This window comes from Pelodiscus sinensis, chromosome 4 (genome assembly GCF_052426305.1).
Source record: "Pelodiscus sinensis isolate ZL-2025 chromosome 4, ASM5242630v1, whole genome shotgun sequence".
Classification (NCBI taxonomy): Eukaryota; Metazoa; Chordata; order Testudines; family Trionychidae; genus Pelodiscus; species Pelodiscus sinensis.
In genome coordinates, this window is record NC_143055.1 from 14538271 (window position 1) to 14557891 (window position 19621).

General features: G+C 45.6%; 1 protein-coding gene across 3 annotated transcripts in view; it reads left to right on the forward strand.

Moving 5' to 3' along the window:
• FGFRL1 (fibroblast growth factor receptor like 1) overlaps nucleotides 1-19621 on the forward strand; it is a 251630-nt gene that overhangs the window by 122449 nt on the left and 109560 nt on the right. For all 3 annotated transcript variants that reach the window (XM_075930932.2, XM_014574652.4, XM_006111633.5), the window contains exon 3: nucleotides 6459-6731. In XM_075930932.2, coding sequence (XP_075787047.1) covers nucleotides 6459-6731 — 273 coding nt within the window. The remainder of the gene's footprint in view (nucleotides 1-6458; nucleotides 6732-19621) is intronic.

The following is a 19621-nucleotide window of genomic DNA, read 5'->3' on the forward strand; positions in this document are numbered from 1 at the left end:
GCATATATACGAGCTGAACTATTTAAACAGAAGAAGCAATGTTAATGTTACTCTGTGTGTGCATTAATTTAAACAAAAAATGCTTGTCTCTCTCCGGGGTGTGTGTGTGTGTGTGTGTGTGTGTGTGTGTAAACTAGAAACAACAGCAAAACACTTGGCGGAAAGTGAAGGACCAAGAAAAGGGGATTGTTTAAATTATATTTTAAGCTTGGTTGCGTGCTGGGCCTTGAAACGCTGGGAACACTTGTTTGGATATTATGCAGAAAATTCATATTTAGTTTGTTTGGAGAAGGAGTAACATTGAGGAACGTTCTTTTCACCCCTTCCTCACAAGTTAGATCCATGGATTCCTTACTAGTGAAACTGGGGGAGAGGAATTAAGGAGACACCTCTCACCAGTTATTGGGTTCAAAATAGAAGTAACTGAATAAAATTCCATGGCCTGTCTTATGCAGGCGCCCAGACTAAATGTTCATACTGCTCCTATCTTGCTTTAAATTTTATGAATGAATCTGTGGACTCATCTGCCCCGTCCCTACCACAGTGTGTTAAAAGGGTATTTAGGATTCTGCATTGGGACTAGCCTTTATTTGGAGAATGTGAACATGTGGGCAGAGCATGAATGGGGGCAGGAAGTTCTGATGCTGATGCACTGTATATGTGATTGAGGCAGATGGCTTACAGTCATTACTCTGTATAGAGGTCTCAGCCTTTCTATACCTTCAGAGATACCAGTTCTCTCTTTTTTTTCTTTCCACAATCCACCTAATTTTTGCAGGTAACTACAAAATTGCTAATTGAGGTTCAAATTTTTCAAGGAATACGCCCTTTTTACATCAAGAATTTGTGCGCTTGGCGTTCGTTACTGTTGGTGTCTAACGGACTCGGCAGCTAGCACCTCAGTTGTTGGGGTGGATGGAGGGGAGGGCAATCTTCTCTCCCACCCTGGGCACGTGCAGTGAGCATGGTGGTTTTGAATGGGCTGCAGTGCTGCTGGATTCTCTGCCCAAGCCACAGGCTGTGTTGTACTCTGATTGCTCATGATGGGCCAGCACACTCTGGGTACTTAAAACTCTCTTGCAGGGTCCATCCCCTGGCCAGATAAAGTGCAACATGCAGCCTGTGGCTTGTGCGGTAAGTCTAGCAGTGCCTCACTGGAGAGAGGGGGAAAAGACTGTGTAGAAAAGAAAAATAGCGGAAGAAGTGAGACCCGATAGTAAAGCAAGAATGAGGAAAGGAGTCAAAAACTGCAGCTATTGTGCACAGCACAGTATGCAGCCACAAAAATAGGGGAGCGCTCATGTGTTGCTCCTTGTCAGGGTTTCGGGGTGCCCCACAAAAAAAGATGGGAACCCTGGCTTCGAAGGCTCTCCTGCCAATAGCATTTGCATACTTTGCACCCGATTCTTGTAGGAACCAGTTCTGCAAGGTGCTGAGTACCCTCAGCTCCCATTGACGTTAATGGGGATTCAGGAATTCAGCACCCCTTGGAAGCACCTAGCAGCACTTTGCAGGATCAGACTCCCTGTCTGCAGTTAAGGAAGTTAAGATAATTATCTGTAGTACTGTCCCTTCTTGATGACCCTGTCAAATCCGTAACTAGGCCAGTTGCTGAATTGTTTGTGTGGTGGGAAATAAGGCAATAATAGTGATACCTCCCATTAGTGACCAGGCCAATGAACTCAGCAATGCAAGGTTTAGAGGGGGGATGCAGATAGACTGGGCAAAACTTTTCAACCAAAATTTTCTGATGAAAAAGATTCTATATCACAGGAAAAAAAAGTGTTTTTGTGAATTTGTCATTTTTGTCAAATCATTTGTTCAGGGGAGGAGGGAAGGGAACCAGATTTCTGAAAGAAATGAAACCATTCATTTTGACATTTTACAATTCTAACCAACTTTTAGTTCAAATGTTTTAAAATACTAAAATCAAACTAAAATGCTTCAGTTTAGCTCTCTCAAACTTTCATTTTTGTGTGTTTGTTTTATTTTCCATTTGCTAAAAATGTCTAAGTTTTGTTTTGGGTTTGACCCAAAATCATCCTTCCTCCCTCCTGCAACATTGCAAAATTGGCCACAAACTGGAAAATCTATTCTTCATCAGTTCTCATTTAACAGAAGATGGAGCTGTATTGTACTTGCACTGTCGGAAAAGAAGCAGGACTTGGCTTCTTTCAAGCAGCACATGGACAGCTATGGGCTTTTTAAATATACCTTTTCAGAGAAGAGATTTCATGTGTATTGGGAAGACTTGAGATCTCAACAGTAAAATGGGTCCAACCGCCTGATTCAATGGAATCTGTGCAACTGGCGCTCAGTGCATCTGAGAGAGGCTGGGTGGTCCCTGTGCAAAATATCCCCCTTTTCTATTTCTTCCCACAAAATACCAAAACACAAACATTGCTGCAAGGTGGGTCAAAAGCATTGATCTGTCACTGTTACAGTCCGAAGGCAAATATGTAGTGAAATAAGACCCATTGGATTCCTGCACCTTAAAAAGAGAAACAGAGACCCATGACAGAACATCCCATGTGATTTTGCCATAAACATCTCTAGGAAGCTATTCTCAGCACAGCGCCAGCCATCAATGTGTGAGGACCTCTGAAGCTTGTGGCTTATGATGATTTCAGAGGAAGAATGCTGCTTATACAAAGAGTTATTATTAATAATAAGGATTAGGGATGTAATAGTGTAGTCAATTAACTGATAAACAAAAGCGTATAGGTTAATGTTATAGAGTACATGAATTCCCTTCCCCCCCGCCCCTCCAAAATAATTTTTTTAGCATGCTGGCCAGCAGTTCGGCTCAGTCCTGGTTTGTGATGAATCCAGGACCTACCCCTGCTGCGGCTTTGCATTTAAGGTACAAATAATATTAGGAGCCAGATGGGCAGGAAGCCTTGCTCAATTCTGGCTCGCACCGGGTCCCCCAAGACAGGGGCCGCTGATACCCTGTGCTGCTGCCCCTTTATTAGAGGAAGGTGCACAGGGAGACAGGCAGCCAGTCCGCTAGGGGAGCTGTTTTTTAAACTGGCTCCCCTCCTGGACCAGCTCCTGCCTGGCACCCCACGCTGCTGCCTCTAATACAGAGGCAGCAGCGCGGAGTGGCAGGAGGCTCCTCGGGAGTGAGGCTGGAGCAAACTGGTTGCTGGCCGCACCCCCGAGGACTATAGCATGGTCGACTAACCAATAAGAATTCATGAGGTTAATCGACTTTTCAATTAACTGATATTTAACATCCCTAATAAGGATAGGTAATAAAATGGGACTTCACCATGCGAAACACATCGGGATGTGCTTTTCGCATGCTTTGGATGCCTCCCTGCTCTGGAATTGTATCCTTCTGAGACAAGCATGCAGCTACACCCAGAGAAATGCACAGTTGCAAAGAAATTGGGGATTTTTATTCCTTCTCTTAATATGAGAGATTGGGGGAAAGCTCTTGAGGGGGTGAATCTAAAAGTGTCTCAGGTTTAAAGGACAGCACAGCCATTTTTTTAAAGCAAGAAGCAATCTGGGAAAGGCTCCCCCTCCTTTTTTTTTTAACCACAAAAAGGTCTGCATATAGATCTTATGACAGGGGAGCGATCCAAAAATTCCTCAGAATGAAAGGTCAGTCAGAGGAAAATGGCATTCGGGAGGACCATGTTTATGTACCCAGTGGTGTGACAGAACCAGAAGCAACTCAGTTGCCATAGGGAGCGCTGCCTGTGCAACAAGCTGCATGACGCCACTGGGAAACTATCTTACTCCTCCCAGCTGGAAAATTTGTCAGGAGTCAAGTTGAATGTTGGAAGGAAAAGGTTTTTGAAGAAGACACTGCTGGGAGAGCCTGATTTTCCCCCTCCACTGTCCCCAGCTGCCCTACACCACACATGCTTCCAAAACACTACTAATAGGCCAGTTTTTGACACCCGTGTTCACTGTGAGTAGAATCCTGCTCTTTAGTTGATTTCAGTGCAGTCACTCATGAGAGTTGAGGTCTGGCTGAGTCTGAGTAAGGGGCCAAAGTCTCCAAGATTCTATGCAAGACATCAGCAAACCTGTAAATTTGTGTAGACTTGGCCACCCTTAGTCATGAAATAAATACTATGCCCTGTGAGGGAAGGGTGGTGGAACTTGGGGATAGGTCCACAGCGGGTGTCGCTCCATTAAAGCCTACGCCCAGAACTGATCATTGACAATGAGAATGAAATTAGACCCAGCTCAGACTCCAGAAATTCTGATAACTCTTCAAAGTGCCCAAACCTTTGTAGTTCATAAATACTGGCTGGATGTCTGCGCTTCTGTCAAGAAGGGCTTTGCTTGCAAGACTTCCAGGTCTTAAAGTCCTGGCAGGAAACACAACCATGGCAGCTGTTCTTATGATATTTTGACACCTCTTCTGGAATTTGGGGGGGCAATGTTACTTGAGGGGTCACCTCTCCGATTGGCATGCTTAGCTGAGGTGTGTTCTAACTGCCATCACCTGGAGTTGGGCTTTCCAAGACAGGTCCGCTCCGGTGAGGATCTTTGGGACTTGTTCACTCTTGACAGTTTGCCATGGCCCAAATCTATTGAACTCTGGGGCCTGATGTGAAGCTTTTCATTGGCTTCGTCAGGCTTTTGTTTAAAACTGATTATTTTAGGGCTAGCAACATTGCTCACTTTGAATAGCAGCCTAATTCACTAGCAGTCCCACTGAAGTTACTGGAACCCACCAGCATGAGTAAGTGAGAGAGAATCTGGCCTATAGTCGATATGGGCTGGCTTAGGCACCTCCCTTACTCACATGGGTGAGCCCTCTGACAGAGACTCGCTTTGCAATCACAGGAATTGTTCTTATGAAAAGGATTTTGGAGAGGTAGCCCTGTGAGTCTGTTTCAGCAAAAACAACAAGGTGCCTGGTATCCTCTTAAAGCAGCATGAGTCAGGCAGGCTGCACTGACCCCATATTGGCCCTGCAAGGGATTGGCCACTGTGGTGAACAGCCTCAAACCCACGGCCGCAGAGTGGGGATTAAGGTCACTCAGTGCCACAAGTTTTCAGACCCTTTTAAAACAGGTGGGTCCTGATGCTGAAACAGGACACTTACTGATCAAGGCTGTTTTGGAAATGTTCTGAGAGAGAGGCTGGCTGGTACATTCGTATGGATGGGAGGAGTGCATATATGAATTAATTAATCAAAGAAAATTGCTTACTTAAATAAACCTACCTGAACATTTTGCTTTTGAATTTGGTTCTCTAATGGGAGGGGGAAGCTCACAGTGTGAGCGGCCTTATTCCCTGATCCCACCCTGGCTGGTTGGCCTGCCCTTGGAGTTATCATTATCCCGCAGCACAGTGTGTTCATGTTGCCACATTCTTGTTATGCATGAAACAATCAGCATGTCCCAGCAGCCGACATTCAGAGCTAGGCCAGTCCAATGAACTTGTCAAGGGAAGGTCACGGCAATGGACACAAATAGCCTGAAAAAAATCACCCTTTTGCATGTATGTGATGTTCTTGTGTCAGGATAGCCTGTGCCTTGGCATTAAGTAAATGCTACCCAGCAAATTCGTTGTGTCCTAGAATCATACTAGTGCAGTGGTCACCAACCAGTAGATCGGGATCTACCGGTAGATCTTAGAGCCTCTGACAGGTGATCCTGACTAGTTTGGCTGGGAGACTATCAAGCGCTGGCACTTCAGCTGCCCCTCCTACCACTGCCCAGCTGCTCCTGCCCAGAGCCTCAGAGTTGCCCTGGGAGCTTCCTGCTTGTTATGCAGGGTGGGGGATACAGAGGCAGGGGGTATTGATGTCACTCTGTCCCCCTCCACTGTACCCCATATTCATAGACTGAGGAGTGCGGGTCCTCAGCAAAGGGGTGGAACAGGGGTATTTGGGTTTGAGGTAGATCCTGGACTAACTTAAATTCAAAAAGTGATCATGTGCTTAAAAAGGTTGGAGACCACTGTACTAGTGTATTCTTATGATCCTTGCTGCTGATAAAGCCCATCTGGTGACTATTAAATGGAATTGCTGTACATATAAACATAAAAGGATTATAACTCCTTGTTGTAAGTACCCATGCCGTTACTAATTTTGGCTTCAGGATTTGTTCTGCTTAAAACAACCGGTAGCCTAGGTATCTGGGCACCACTTCCCCATGACATAGAAAAGAAATGGGAGAGGACCTGTAGGGTTGTGGGGCGGGAAAGAAGAGAGAAATACCACAGATTGCGGTTGGCTGCTTAATATGGTTGGTTAAAGCAAGGTGTTGATTTTATCTGAGTTCTGGATTCAAACCCTCCATGTGCTGGTATTTATTTTTGTTGTATCTGTCTGTTGTCTATTATTTTTTATTTGACTTTGATTGTAATCTCATTTCAATAAGTAACTTTTGTTATGTTTGCATGGGGCCCTTACTCATGACTGGTGACTTATAGCTACTACTGTGATAATAATAGTTATTGTTTCTCTTTCCATTCTTTGGTAGGCCCACCCAGAATTGCTGATAAAGTGATCCACCGGCAGTCTGTGAGGTTAGGAAGAACCATCAAGCTCTTGTGTCCGGTAGAAGGTGACCCCCCGCCTCTGACGATGTGGATGAAAGATGGACGGACTATCCATAGCGGTTGGACAAGGTTCCGGATCTTGCAGCAAGGACTGAAGATCAAGGAGGTAGAAAGCGAAGATGCGGGAACGTACATCTGCAAGGCCACGAACGGCTTTGGAAGCATGAATGTAAACTACACCCTGATTGTGATTGGTGAGTGCCCCAGGAAGAAATGTAAACCTTGTTGTCTTCTAGGGTAGCAGAAAAGTTTGATTTCGTTTCACCTGGCAGTGATTGCAAGCCGTCTTTGCTAATCATTTACTGACCTCCACTTTAAATGGCCCATTCCAGTGTCTGAGGATGGCTAAGGCTAGCTACCCTGCTGCACATCTCTTGCATTGCAGCCAGCAGCCACAGAGATAAGATTATGGTGTGCCAAAGGTTACAAATAAACAGAAGTGATGCAATAATCAGTAGGGCACAGAACACAACAAATTCCACACAGGAAAGGCTGAGTGATAAGGAGAGGTCATGCTGATCTTTGTGTGTGCTGCTGGAACAGGATAGTTCTCTAAACAGATTTCAGCGAGCCCACACTGAAGGGCACAGCAAGGGGATTTGTGCAGTGAGCAATTATAGACTATGCTAGGAATAATCCCATGGACAGGAGGGGCCGGGGGATTAGGGGAGCCTGGTGTGGGGTCGGTAGCAGAGGTTGCCTTCCTCCTCCCCAAAACTCATCACGTGGGCGGCAGGAGCTGGAGTGGCCAGGCAGCCTGCTCCATTCCGCCTCACTGCCCTCCCAGGGCGCACTGCATGCAGCTTCTCAGCGACGATGGGAAGCAGAGCACCCCACTTCAGGGCACTCTGGTTCCCGCTGCCTGCAGAGAAGTGAGGTGCAGTGGGCCGGGAGGCAGTGTGGAGGGGCAAAGCAGGCTGTAGGGCCTCTCCAGCTCCCACCACACTTGTGGTGAGTGGGGGAGGGGGAGATGCCACCCTTGCTTGCCACTACACTAGGCCCTGTAATCCTCAAGCCGTGTTGCTCGGAGAGGAGGTAAGGGGACAGGGCAGTTTGGAATGGGGCAGGGCTTTGGGAGGGGTGGAACCTGTAACAGGTGTGGGGGTGACTGGGGGGGGGGGCTGGCCCTGCTGACAGGAAACGTATCCAGCTCTCCTTAGCTGGTGGGAGAGTGCTGACTAAAACACAGCGTGATTCTGGGTGCAGAGGGAGGGAAAAGAAAGAACTGGGCAGTCAGAAGATGCTAGAGGCCTCCCCTCGCCCTCCTTCTCCCCAGCCAAAAGCTTCCCCATACAGCATGAATACATAACCCACAAACTCTCTACCGCTTTCCCTGCTAATGTTAAACATCCCAAAGCCTCTTGCTGATAAGAGCAGCTTTACCAGTGAGGACGGTACAGCCCTTTTTGACCTCTAACCTGTTCCTGCCTCATCCCCTAAACTCCTTTCATGCCAGAAACCAGATTTCTGGCTCTTTGCCCAAAAAATCTCTGGGGAGAAGTAAGGGGCTGATGGTGCTGCTCTGTAGAGCGCTCAGCAGAGGGGAAGACAAAAGACCACTTTTCCTTCCCAGAGCAAGGATCTGCTGGCCTGACTGAAACTAAGCTGCTTATCTGGCCCTCCCGAGGGAGCCCTACAGCAGTGTGGAGGAGGGGAGAGTGTCTGGCATCCCTGCTCAGAGAAAGTTTAGAAATAATACACGCCTTGCAGAGCTGTTTGCAGACATGCACACGATACAAGTGGCATGTGATGGCCAAAGCTTTGGGAGTAGGGAATTTTTAAAAACATCGCCCCACCTGCAGGTGGGAAGGTGTTTCCACATCAACCCTGCTGCAACCCTGGGCACAGGAGTCAGGATGAGAGCTGTGTAGTGCTGAATGTGTTTGCAAACCTTGCTCTTGCTTAGGTCGCCGAAAGGGAGTTGAAGTCTCTTGAAAATCTGACCCTGAGATCTTTTGAAAATCTGCTCCTAAGTGACTTGCTTAAGGGCACCCGAGAAGTCTGTGGCGGAGCCAAGAATTAAATCTCATGCCTGTGTATTAATCATACTAAGGCTATCCCGGGTTTCATTTGCAAGTTTGAATGCCTACATTAGCCACCCTAGTTCGAACTAGGGTGGCAGTGTAGACATACCCTGAGGCATGGTGTGGAGAAAAAAACAAAGGGGGTAAATAACACTTCCTTAGTCAAACACAAGAACCAGAGGTTACCCAATGAAATTAGTGGGCAGCAGATTTAAAACTAACACAGTAATTCTTTACATGCCACGTAGTCAGCTTGTGGAACTCCATGCCAGGGGATGGTGTGAAGGCCGAAAGTACAACCGGATTAAAAAAAATAGATAAGTTCCTGGAGGATAGGTGCGTCAGTGGCTCCTAGCGAAAATGGTGAGGGATGCAGCCCCATGCTCTGGGTGTCCTTAAACCTCTGGCTGCCAGGAGCAGGCACTGGATGACAGGGGATGTATTATTCTAAATTGCCGTACTGTGTTCATTCCCTCTGAAGTATCTAGCACTGGCCACTGTTGGAAGACAAGATACTGGGCGAAATGGGCCATTAGTCTGCCCCAGTTTGGCCATTGTTCTTAGTTTTGGAAAGCCAGCGGCTGTTAAGGTAGCTTAGTTTTCTGTCAGTCAGAGGGACTGTCAGGTCCAGGGAGCCGAGCCTGCCTCTTCTTCAGTGCTTGTAAAACACTGCCCATGGCTGGGCCCGTAATGACTTTTACATTTCCTCTGGAAAGAGGAGTTGAGGCATGGGGGAAATGCCAGCTCCGGGCCAAGGCTAAGGAAGTGAGAATGTGCTTTTGGGAGTACTGTGCTGCCAGCTGATCCGATAGAAGTGTTACAGACAAGCTCAGGGAATTCAGTGACGATGGGTGGATGATTAGTGACATATGGAAGAGCCCAAGCGGGAACAGGGGATTCCCAGCTGTGGAGATTACAGGATGAGTCAGAGGACACAACAGGGGGAGCAGGATGACATGAGGGCAGTACCAGGATAAGGCAAAGGGCTAAATTTGCCTTATCTCATGTAAGTGTCCAAGTGATTTTTCCACCCCCAGGAAACATGCCAGGGTGCATGAGCATCACTGGGTGCTACATAGGGCCTGGATAATTTGCCAGAAGTAGCTGCTTCTAGTACCAATAGAGCATGGCCGGGTGGCTTGCAGGCCACCTCTGAAAACTGGAGTCCGTATGGAGTGGTGCTAAGCTTGCTCCTCCCTTCCCCCCTAGGTCTCCAGAACCATTCTCCCTGGTGGTGGGGTTACATAAGCGTAAATGAGGTCAGATATTGGCCAAGTGCCTCTCTCCCTCTCTGAACTGTTCTCTGTCATTGTTGCCTCCGTACCCGCACAGAGATGGCTACATGATAGGCGTCGGAATTACCCCCCCCCCCCCCCCCCCCGCAGAATAAGAGAAATAGTTACAGCTTTCCTGTGGATTTTAAACGATGTAAGCAGGCAGCAGGAACACCCTGACCAGGTGGGGATAGGGGGATTGTAATAGTAACCATGTGATTCTTAGGATTTGCACTTTGGTGGAGACCTCCAGGTACCTTAGAAGAGAGAGACCAGGAAATGCTTTAGCAGGATAGAGGTGCTTGTGAGACAGAAAATCCACTATGATAGGATTTCTGCTGTTGATTGGGTTAACAGCTACCTATACGCTAAGAGCCAGCACTGACTTTGGACAGGCACACTGGCTCCTCTTGACTCCATCCCCTGTTCATTGAGAAACCTTGTCTCCTTCGTCCTGAGGTAGAACAATTTTGTTGCTAATTATGGACAACTAGAGGACCAAAGAGCCTTCTTTTTATTCAAATGCTGCTCATCTTCACTGCTCTTCCATATCCCCGACCCTCTGATATTTCATCTGTCCAAAACCTACCTGTGCCTTGTCACACTGACATCAGCTTGTCTGACTGTCGTGGTTCAGTAATTAGACATCATTCCCAATGTCTGCTAATGAGCTCATTGCTTCTATCTCTATATAGTTACGCACCACGTTGCACCCCAGTAGCGACTGGAAGGTATTACTGGTTGATGACTGTCTGGTGGCTTGTGTCCACATCACAGCTCTCTTACTGCCAGCACTGGTTCTTTTTTTGTCATTTGTTTTATGAATTGTAGCAGCCTCAGCAGAAAGGGCCAAAAGCAAATAGGATTTGGGAACTTAAAATACTGTCTCCAAGAGAAAGAGAGATTAGATATACGGATGGAGCTTGCATGGTCTTTGCCTGTGCTGCTTCCATTTTGTGAATGTTTGGATACTATTCCAGTACCTTACATGAGATCTAAGGGCCCAACCCAACTCACATGATCGCCTGTGGGAAGACTCACTTTGATTTTTTTTTCTGGGAGCTGAATCCGGCTCTAACTGCGCATGTTTTAAAACAAACACACATGGGAGGGATGACAAAACAGGGGCTGTGAAATGACAATTGAGAACAAACATTTAATTGGAGGGGGGACAAAACTGCAGAAGATAAAAAGCTGCTTTGGTAATTTGTATCATCATACAAATTGTATAAATAATAATAGTATTAGCTAGTGCTTATGCTAAGTATTGTTGATTTAAGCTCCGATCTTGCACCATTTAGAACATATAGCAGTATTCAGTGGATGCAGGATTGAGCCTGCGTGGAAATTAAAAGAGCAAAACCTGTAAAAATCCAATAAGGAGTATTGAATAGTGTGATGCCCCACTTGTGATAAAATAAAACTTGGGAGAGACATATTGCTCCAAGTGCTCATTCACCTTCCTATGTCTGTGTACTAATGCTGCTGGCTAATAATAGCTTCTCTTAACTTCTTAACACCTTCTTTCTGAATCACATCATACTCCCAAGTCAGTTGTAGTCAGTCCATTCTTGATTGATTGTTGATTATTACGTAGCTCTTGTCTCAAATGGCTAGCCCAAGACGTCTTCGTTTTATGTTTCAAACTGATTGCTCGTCCGTAAATGCTATTTACCCTGAAATCAGATGTCACCCGAGTACCTTTCCTGCCGAGGTCTGAAAGTCAACACAAGGTATGGGCTTGTGATTCTTTCAAAGAATTCAAGTTGGCTCTGAACCTTAATGCATCTGGCAGATGCTGGGGTTTCTTCTTGTGAAAATGCTCTCTGGGTGAAGAGGAGCCTTTGTTTATTTTAGAGAATGCAGCAGTGTTTTAAAACCAACAGCTTGTCAGCTGGAGGATGGAGAACAAATTGATGGTGGGGTTTTGTTTGTGCTCCCAAAAGCGCAAACATCATTAGGGAGAATGGCCTTTTGAACCAGATGGCCCCTCTTTTTAAATTCTTTTTTAAAATATCACTTTAAGAATCTTATTTCAGCTTTACACATTTCAGCTTTACTCAAAAGGCCATATATTTATACACTATAGCAGGTGCTCAGACACCATTGTGATTAGTGGGGCATGAGAACCCAAAGAGAATAAGAAATAGCACAAGATGGCATCGTACTGTGAATGATTACAGTGGGAGACCTTGAAAAAATTAAAGTCCATTTTCACCATGAAAACAAGCTGCGTGTTGAGCCTCAATAGGGGCAGGATTTCTCCTGTCGTGTATACTAGGACATAAGAAGACTTAGCAATACAGGCAGTCCCCGGGTTACGTACAAGATAGGGACTGTAGGTTTGTTCTTAAGTTGAATCTGTATGTAAGTCGGAACTGGTGTCCAGATTCAACTGCTGCTGAAACTGACCAGCGGCTGACTACAGGAAGCCCGAGGCAGAGTTGCTCTGCCCCGGGCTTCCTGGAATCAGCCGCTGATCAGTTTCAACAGGCTGAGTCTGGATGCTAGTTCTTACATACAGATTCAACTTAAGAACCCCAGGCGTCCCCAAGTCAGCTGCTGCTGAAACTGATCAGCGGCTGATTCCAGGAAGCCCGGGGCAGAGGAACTCTGCCTCCGGCTTCCTGTAGTCAGCGCTGGTCAGTTTCAGCAGCAGCTGACTTGGGGACAGCTGAGGTGCTGCTGGGTTGCTCCAGTAGCGCCGCTCCTCAGTGCTACTGGACCAACCCAGCAGCACCCCAGCTGCTCTGCCCCAGGCGTCCTGATTCAGCTACTGCTGAAACTGACCAGCAGCGGCTGAATCAGGACGCCTGGGACAGAGCAGCTGGGGTGCTGCCGGGTTGGTCTAGTAGCGCCCAGAGCGGCGCTACGGGACCAACCGGCAGCGCTCCAGCTGCTCTACCACAGGCGTCCGGAGAAAAGCCTGGTCTTCTGGGGGGGGACATAAGTCGGATCCGCATAACTCGGGGACTGCCTGTATATGGAATCTTACACAATAGTTTATCTAAAAATTTCAAACTGTGGTTATAAACTTTTAATTTAGCTTCTCAACACCTCTCTGAGGTAGGTAAATGTCATGCCTGTGTTTATATTTGGGGGCACTGTTGCACCATAAAGTTAATTGATTTGCTCAAATTCCTGCAGAGAACTCGGAGTTAAACCCAGCAATGCTGAATCCCATACCTTTCTTTACCACTGTGTCACACTCCCCTTCTTCCTTTGAAAAGAGTGATGGTAGGTTATGGGAAGATCTGCCCTTTGCAGAGATGGCTAAGGAGAGTACTGTTTTGAAGCACGTCAACCAAACGGTTATTTAGTAAGCTGTGTGTGGGTGTCTGTGTCTCTCTTACATAACTTAGAAGCTGTACATGGAGGAGTTGCTGTCAACCATTTTTCCAATAAGCATCTGCTGACTTCTAACCAAAGGAACTTGCAGCATTCATACTGAAATAGTGTCGTACAGCACAAATACAATCCTGTGATCACCTTTTTATTACTGACTTCTTATTTCTTAGGACAGACCGTTTAAAAACTGATTAAAAGCAACAGGAAACTGAGGGTTGATTAAGGAAGGAGCTGATTCATCAAAACTTCAGGGATCTCCATTACTTGAAACCTTTTTTTCTCCCCTTGTATCCTTTGAAAGAATACACCTCTTACCCTTCATCATTATTTTTATATTACAGTAGAGTCAAGAGACTCCAGCCAAAATTGGGGCCTCTTTCTACCAAACACTGTACAAATACAAGAGCATTGATAGTCAATGGCATTTAGTCTCCTAAATGCCTAAATTGCTTTTAATAATGTGATTTAGGCCCCTAACATAGATATGTTGCAATAACGAGCGCATCAGTACCTATGTACATCTAGAAATCCCTGCTCAAATAAGGAATTGAGCCCACATCTTGTATGCCAAGCTAGTACCTCAACCACTTGCTACAGAGCTGCCTCTTTGCCCTTATACAGCTTGTTGCTTCCTGTCTGCTAAAATTGAGTTTTTTCTTTTGTCTACCCTGGTTTCTTGATCTTCTTTCCCAGTGATCTGGCCTTGCCAAGCTCAGCATGTTGCTATACTGCTCATATCCAGGTCCTCTTTGAGCGTGGGCTCTGGATCCCAAACACCCAAAAATCCCATGCTAATCCACCTCTGTAAGAAATGTAAGGAAGTAAAAGCAGATAACCAATAGAAGCTGCAGTTTCCCCTCATAACCAAGCTTAATAGGTTTTATGGCTTACCGCAAGATTTGGGATGGCAATTACAGTGCAGACAGATTTACAAACATTGGAAGAAGAATTCTTTTTAATCACTATTAGCATTTTAGTGGTAAGTGCATAGTTCCTTATCCTACCTAGAGAATTATCCATGGGCCATCAAAACCCAACATCCTGCAGTCCTTATTTATATAAATATCCCCATGAAATTGTTCTCTGGTGGCCCATGGAAGGTTTTTTTCTTACTGAATTGATCCAGGGAGGTCATTTTACAAGCTCACTATCTGTCATGATCAGGAGGAACTTGGTTTTTTTGTCTAAGGTCTGTGAAACTGTTCCACACTCAAAGTTCCTTCACGGAGGCAGATAAAGGGAGTAATGTCTCTATTACTCCACTGCTCAGTGCTCTGACTGTAAATGGGAGAGCAGGGGCTGCACCAGGGCCGGCCCAAGCCATTCGTGCACCCCACATGCGTGGCCCTGCCCCCGGGCACCCGGAGCATGTGTGGCACCACTCCTGGGTGCACAGAGCATGCGTGGTGCCGCCCCCACCTGGCCCGGCAGCCCCGCGCGGCACCCCCTACAATGGGGCTTCCCGGGCGGTAGCCCGGTCAGCCCGTAGCTTGAACCTGCTCTGGGCTGCACTATCTAAAAAATAAATAGCCATCTCTACTCAAGACCCACATGGTGGTTACGGGATATTGCCAACTCCACAGGTGCCCTGGGGACAATATAGCTGGGATCATGGAATTAAAAGCCCTATCATAATATCCAGAGACAAGGAGAAATGAATGAAAGTTGCACAGAGTATCTTCATTCTGGCATTGCCTAACTTTTGAGTGTTTGACTACGCAATGTTAATATACTTTGTGGGTAATTTTCATTTGAATTTTTGAAGGGCATACTGAAATTCTGCCATGTGCAATCCCATTGATACACACATGGTTTACTAGCAGGGGTGGAGTCTTGCTGGTGCACAGACTTCCTGGCATTGAGCTAAGGTAGTAACCGATAGCAATAGTAGGTAGTCATCCTGTATGTGGACCAGGCGCTTGAGGGTGTGTATGAAAAATGCATTTAGTTGCCGACAGCAGTCAGATTCTGGGGGGGGGTGTTCTGTAATGGTCATAGACCAGTGTTTCTTAAACTTTTTAAGACCGAGGAATACCAAACAATAATTCTTTTTATGAGGAACACCAAGGATTATATTGTGCCAGCAATCTTGTTGATATGTATCTTTTTCATTTAAAAAAAAAAAAGGTCCGGGGGAAAGTTTTTGAGGGGGGAAAAAAGGGTTGGGGGAAAGTTGAGCAAAGAAAAAAAAAGTCACTTGCCCCTTTAAGGGTGGCCATTTTGAATTCTGTTCTCCACGGCACACCTCCAACTGCTTCGCAGCACACCGGTGTGCCGCGGAACACCGTTTAAGAAACACTGTCATAGACCCTTCTGCTCCATTCCTTCCAGACTGTCCCAGTTCTGTCTCCTCACCTCTCTTGGCTGTTTATCTCAACTTCACCCTTCCCCTGTCACATAGCTCATCCCAATCCCAGGCTCCTTGTCCAGCCAGTTCTAATCTCTCCCTCCCCCCATTCCTTATCCCAGCCTGCTCCATACTGCACACGTCTGGCTCTTTCCCACTCTGCATTTCAGTCAGACTGTTTTTTAATTCTACAGAGAGCATTGAGAGCATCCCTGCTCTCCGTTGTGGTCCCAGTACTCCAGCAGCTGGGGCCAGACATTTCAGGGGAAGTTCTGCCCGGTTGTGCAACCCCAGGATGGAGCATGCTCCGTGCAGACAGAATCTCCAGGATTCTGGAAGCCGCCAGGATCTCGTCTCCCAAACAGTTAACATTTGGCAAAACTATAAATGACTGAACACAGGATCTTATACTGGGAAACGTTGGGAAATTTTCACGCTAGGCAGACTCCTAACCTCCTTGCCTCCAATAACACATCATATCACTTTACTCACAAGTCGGTCATTCATTGAAGTGGAGCTCTCCAATGAACAGCTGGGTGCCGTAGGAAGTGATAGTATTAAATATTTACACGGCGGCATAGTCACCTCTTTCACTGAAGTTAAACACAGAGAGCTTTTCAATACGAAAATACTATGGGCCAAATCCTGTGAGCTCTGCCAAATTGCAGCACAAGGTGCTATTGCTACAGATGAGAGCCCAGTCAACATGTTAGCAGACTTGTGCTGTTTGATTAAGTTCTTGAAGCTCATACCGGTTCTTTATTTATCTTTGAATATGTACATTTACCCTTTTATTGCCCTGTTTAGAACAGGAAAGGATCGGCCAGGCAGGCATGGCAGAAGTCTCTGTGCCTGACATTCTCAGGACACACAAACCTGTATCTGTCTTAGGCTTTGTCTAAACTTAGAACTGAAAGTGTGGCTGCAGAACGAGTGCTGGGAGAGAGCTCTCCTGGCGCTCTGTGACCTGATCTACACTAGGAGCTTAGCCCGAAATTAGTCCTCCAAGGTCTAATTTGTAAGTGATGCATACACATTACCAACCCCGTTATTCCTGCTTCCTAGGGCTCTGAATCCAAGGTAGTGCGTCTGTTAGCAGAGCCTGCCTTATGTTCAATTCTTCCCTGTAGTGAGGACACGGAACTTAGAATTTGTAAAAACCAGGTGCCCAGAAGTTGATTTTAGTAAATTTGGAATAATCTCCTACTGTAGATATGGTCTGTAAGCCACCTCCGCAAGGGGAGTAGTGAACTGGGAGCACAGGTCCCCGCGCTGCAGCCTGGTTCTCACTGGTGCTTTACAGTGCTGTAATTTGCTATGTCGAGGGGGAGCGTTTTTTACACTTCTGAACCAGAAAGTTGCAGCTCTGTAAAGTGCTTAGCCTTAGATTCTGCAGCATGACCAAACTTAATCTTGCTAGTAGGCATCCCTGCACAACTTCAAAACAAAATAAACATTTAAACCCCAAGAAGCAGCTGCTCTTATGTTTATTCTTTTCTGCTTTTGCGTCTCCGCCTCTTGTGTTTGTACTCTCACTTCTTTGGTTTTATGTGGAGGAGGATTGTGGTGAAGAATCCATCACCTTTCTTTTCACATCCTCCTCTTCTTAGCAGCTTGACTCCCTTATAGTGTCTCTCATACCACTCATCCACTGTCTGTGTAATGACCCATAAAATCATGCTGCGGGAGGTGAAAAACAGTCAGCTACATAGACTTTGATGAACACTTGGAAACGTACCTTAGAAATTGAACTGCAGCTCGCTCTCCAACAGATCAGTTTTGCTACTGAATGTCTAAAATCTGCCTGCTGAAAGTGATTTTGTTGAGAATCTTTAGCGGCATTAGAAGATTTATTTTAAAAGTTGCTTTATCCTACTTGGCAAGCTATTATTTTGTGTGTTTTTACAACTTGTCCAAAGACAGCTTTCTTTGATAAACAAGCATCCATGGAAAAAATTGCATTAAAAGAATTTTTTTTTCAGTGTCAGTGTAAGTACCTAGGGGGAAAAAAAGCATGGCAGTGTATGAATGGACGTTTATTCTAGCATGGTTCTCACTGCTTACAGTACTCGAAAATCCTGTGTGAAAAACATACAGTACAGTAAAAATCTGGTTTGCATTACAGTTCTTCGATGAAGTCATCAATCTGTGTAGAAATCATTTATAGTGCAAAAGCTGTGAAAACATTTGTAGTCCAGAGTCAGGTGCCGTCAGCCATCTTGGAAAAGCATGACAAATTCATTTATAGTTGGGTTTTGGCCTCTTAAACTCTGGGGACCAAAGGGAGATGTGCGTAGCCATACCTTGTGAATCAACGTTGAGTCAGCAATGCACGCACCGAAAGTGCTATGAATACTAAGCAGAAAACTGACATGAGTCAACCTTTGACAGAGGCAGGATTTGGATTTAAAAAACAAAAGTGCTTTAGCTTCCACTAGTCATACTATAGAGTTGGTACTTAATTTTTTTCGCGTATCGGCTCCAGCATAAAATATGAACGGCAGCCTGTACAACCTCAGTATAATTGCATACCTTGTAGCCACAACTTATAATTACTATTAAGTGAAAACAAGAAGCTTCTTGCTATAGTGAATAGTAACAAAATTTTCCTCGTTAGTTTGCTGTGGCCCTGAGCTGGTGCTGTGCCTACCAGTTAACACCTGGTGAGGATCTGTCCCCTTTAATTCACCGATAGTAAGGGCTCGTTGCTAATTAAAGCTCAGATTGTTTATAGCTTAAATTGCCACCCCAGTGTTTGGCAAATAATTGTGCAAGGAATGCTACTGACTAGTGCCTTGGAGGCTCCATTTGGTCACAGCACTCCATCTGCACAGATCCAGTTGCAGGGTGAGAAGGAAGCTCCTCTTTTGCTGAGAAAGTGACATCAAATGTATTAAGAGGAAACATGTTATGCATCAGGCACAAGGAGTCACCCAAATTCTGCCCTGAGGTCTGCAGGAACTTAGCCCAGTGATGAGGCGCATGAAAAAATACTCAGTGTGGACGTTTGCATGTTTTCCCATTTCCTTATGAACTTGAAAATGGACACGCATTGCTAAAAACCTCCCCATGTTTCCCAAAGTGTCCACTGTGGACCCGCCTCTTACAATTAAAACAGCTCATTGTCCTTGATCTGCCCCCATTGTTTAGGCACAGCACAAACATATTTGAAAGTGCCTAGAAAAGCCAGGTTCCAAGTTAGGCTCCTGTGGAAAAAAGCTATCCGTAGTCAGACACATTCCCTGCCCTAGCATATTAAGTCTACAATTTCAATTTTCCTGAGTGAAAGCGTCAATTTTGTTGAATTTCTTGGAAGAGAAAAGGATTGGAGAGAAAGCATCAGAAATAAAAGGTTGCTGCAAGAGTGTCTCACCAACACCAGTGTTTTTAGTCGGTGTCCCACATTTGGGTCTGAACTCCAAATATGGCTCATATCATTTTGCTGGGGAAAAGCTCCTGCCGAATGGCTCTGAAAGAGGTGATTGTGCCAGAGAGTCAATATTAGCGGTAGCCTTTCCCCAAAAGGGCACCGACTAAAAATATATCAACAAGCCATTCATTGATGATTCTATTGAATGGAGGTGTGATGCTGGAAACACCGCACCCCACGTGGGTTACAGTAACATCTCTGGCAGCTCCAGATCCATAACGTAACTCTGTGCGAACACACTATAACGGCCACATTTTTAATAAGATCTTTGTTTTATTCGTTTCATTTGATTTTCTTACATACCTTACATTATGCTTATCAATACATCATGTGCGAGCCAACAAAGGTCCCACTGTTTCCAATCGACGTCTTTTTCTTTCCCGATCAAGCTGTAACAGAGAAGCCAAGTTTGGAAGGTGACAACACCTGTTCACAATTTAAAGGAAATTAAAAGATTTCTTTCCATGGATGTAAGCATGAAAATCATACATATATGTATATGCGTATAATTTCCCCCTCTATACTCCATCCTGCGGTAGAGGACTGCAAGCCAGAGTTGCAGCCAGTGTAAATTTAAGGCATGCAGGCCATATGGATTCATTTAGCCCACAATCCTTTGCAGATGCTTTGGAGTGTGAGGCTACTGCTCTGTCTATGCAAA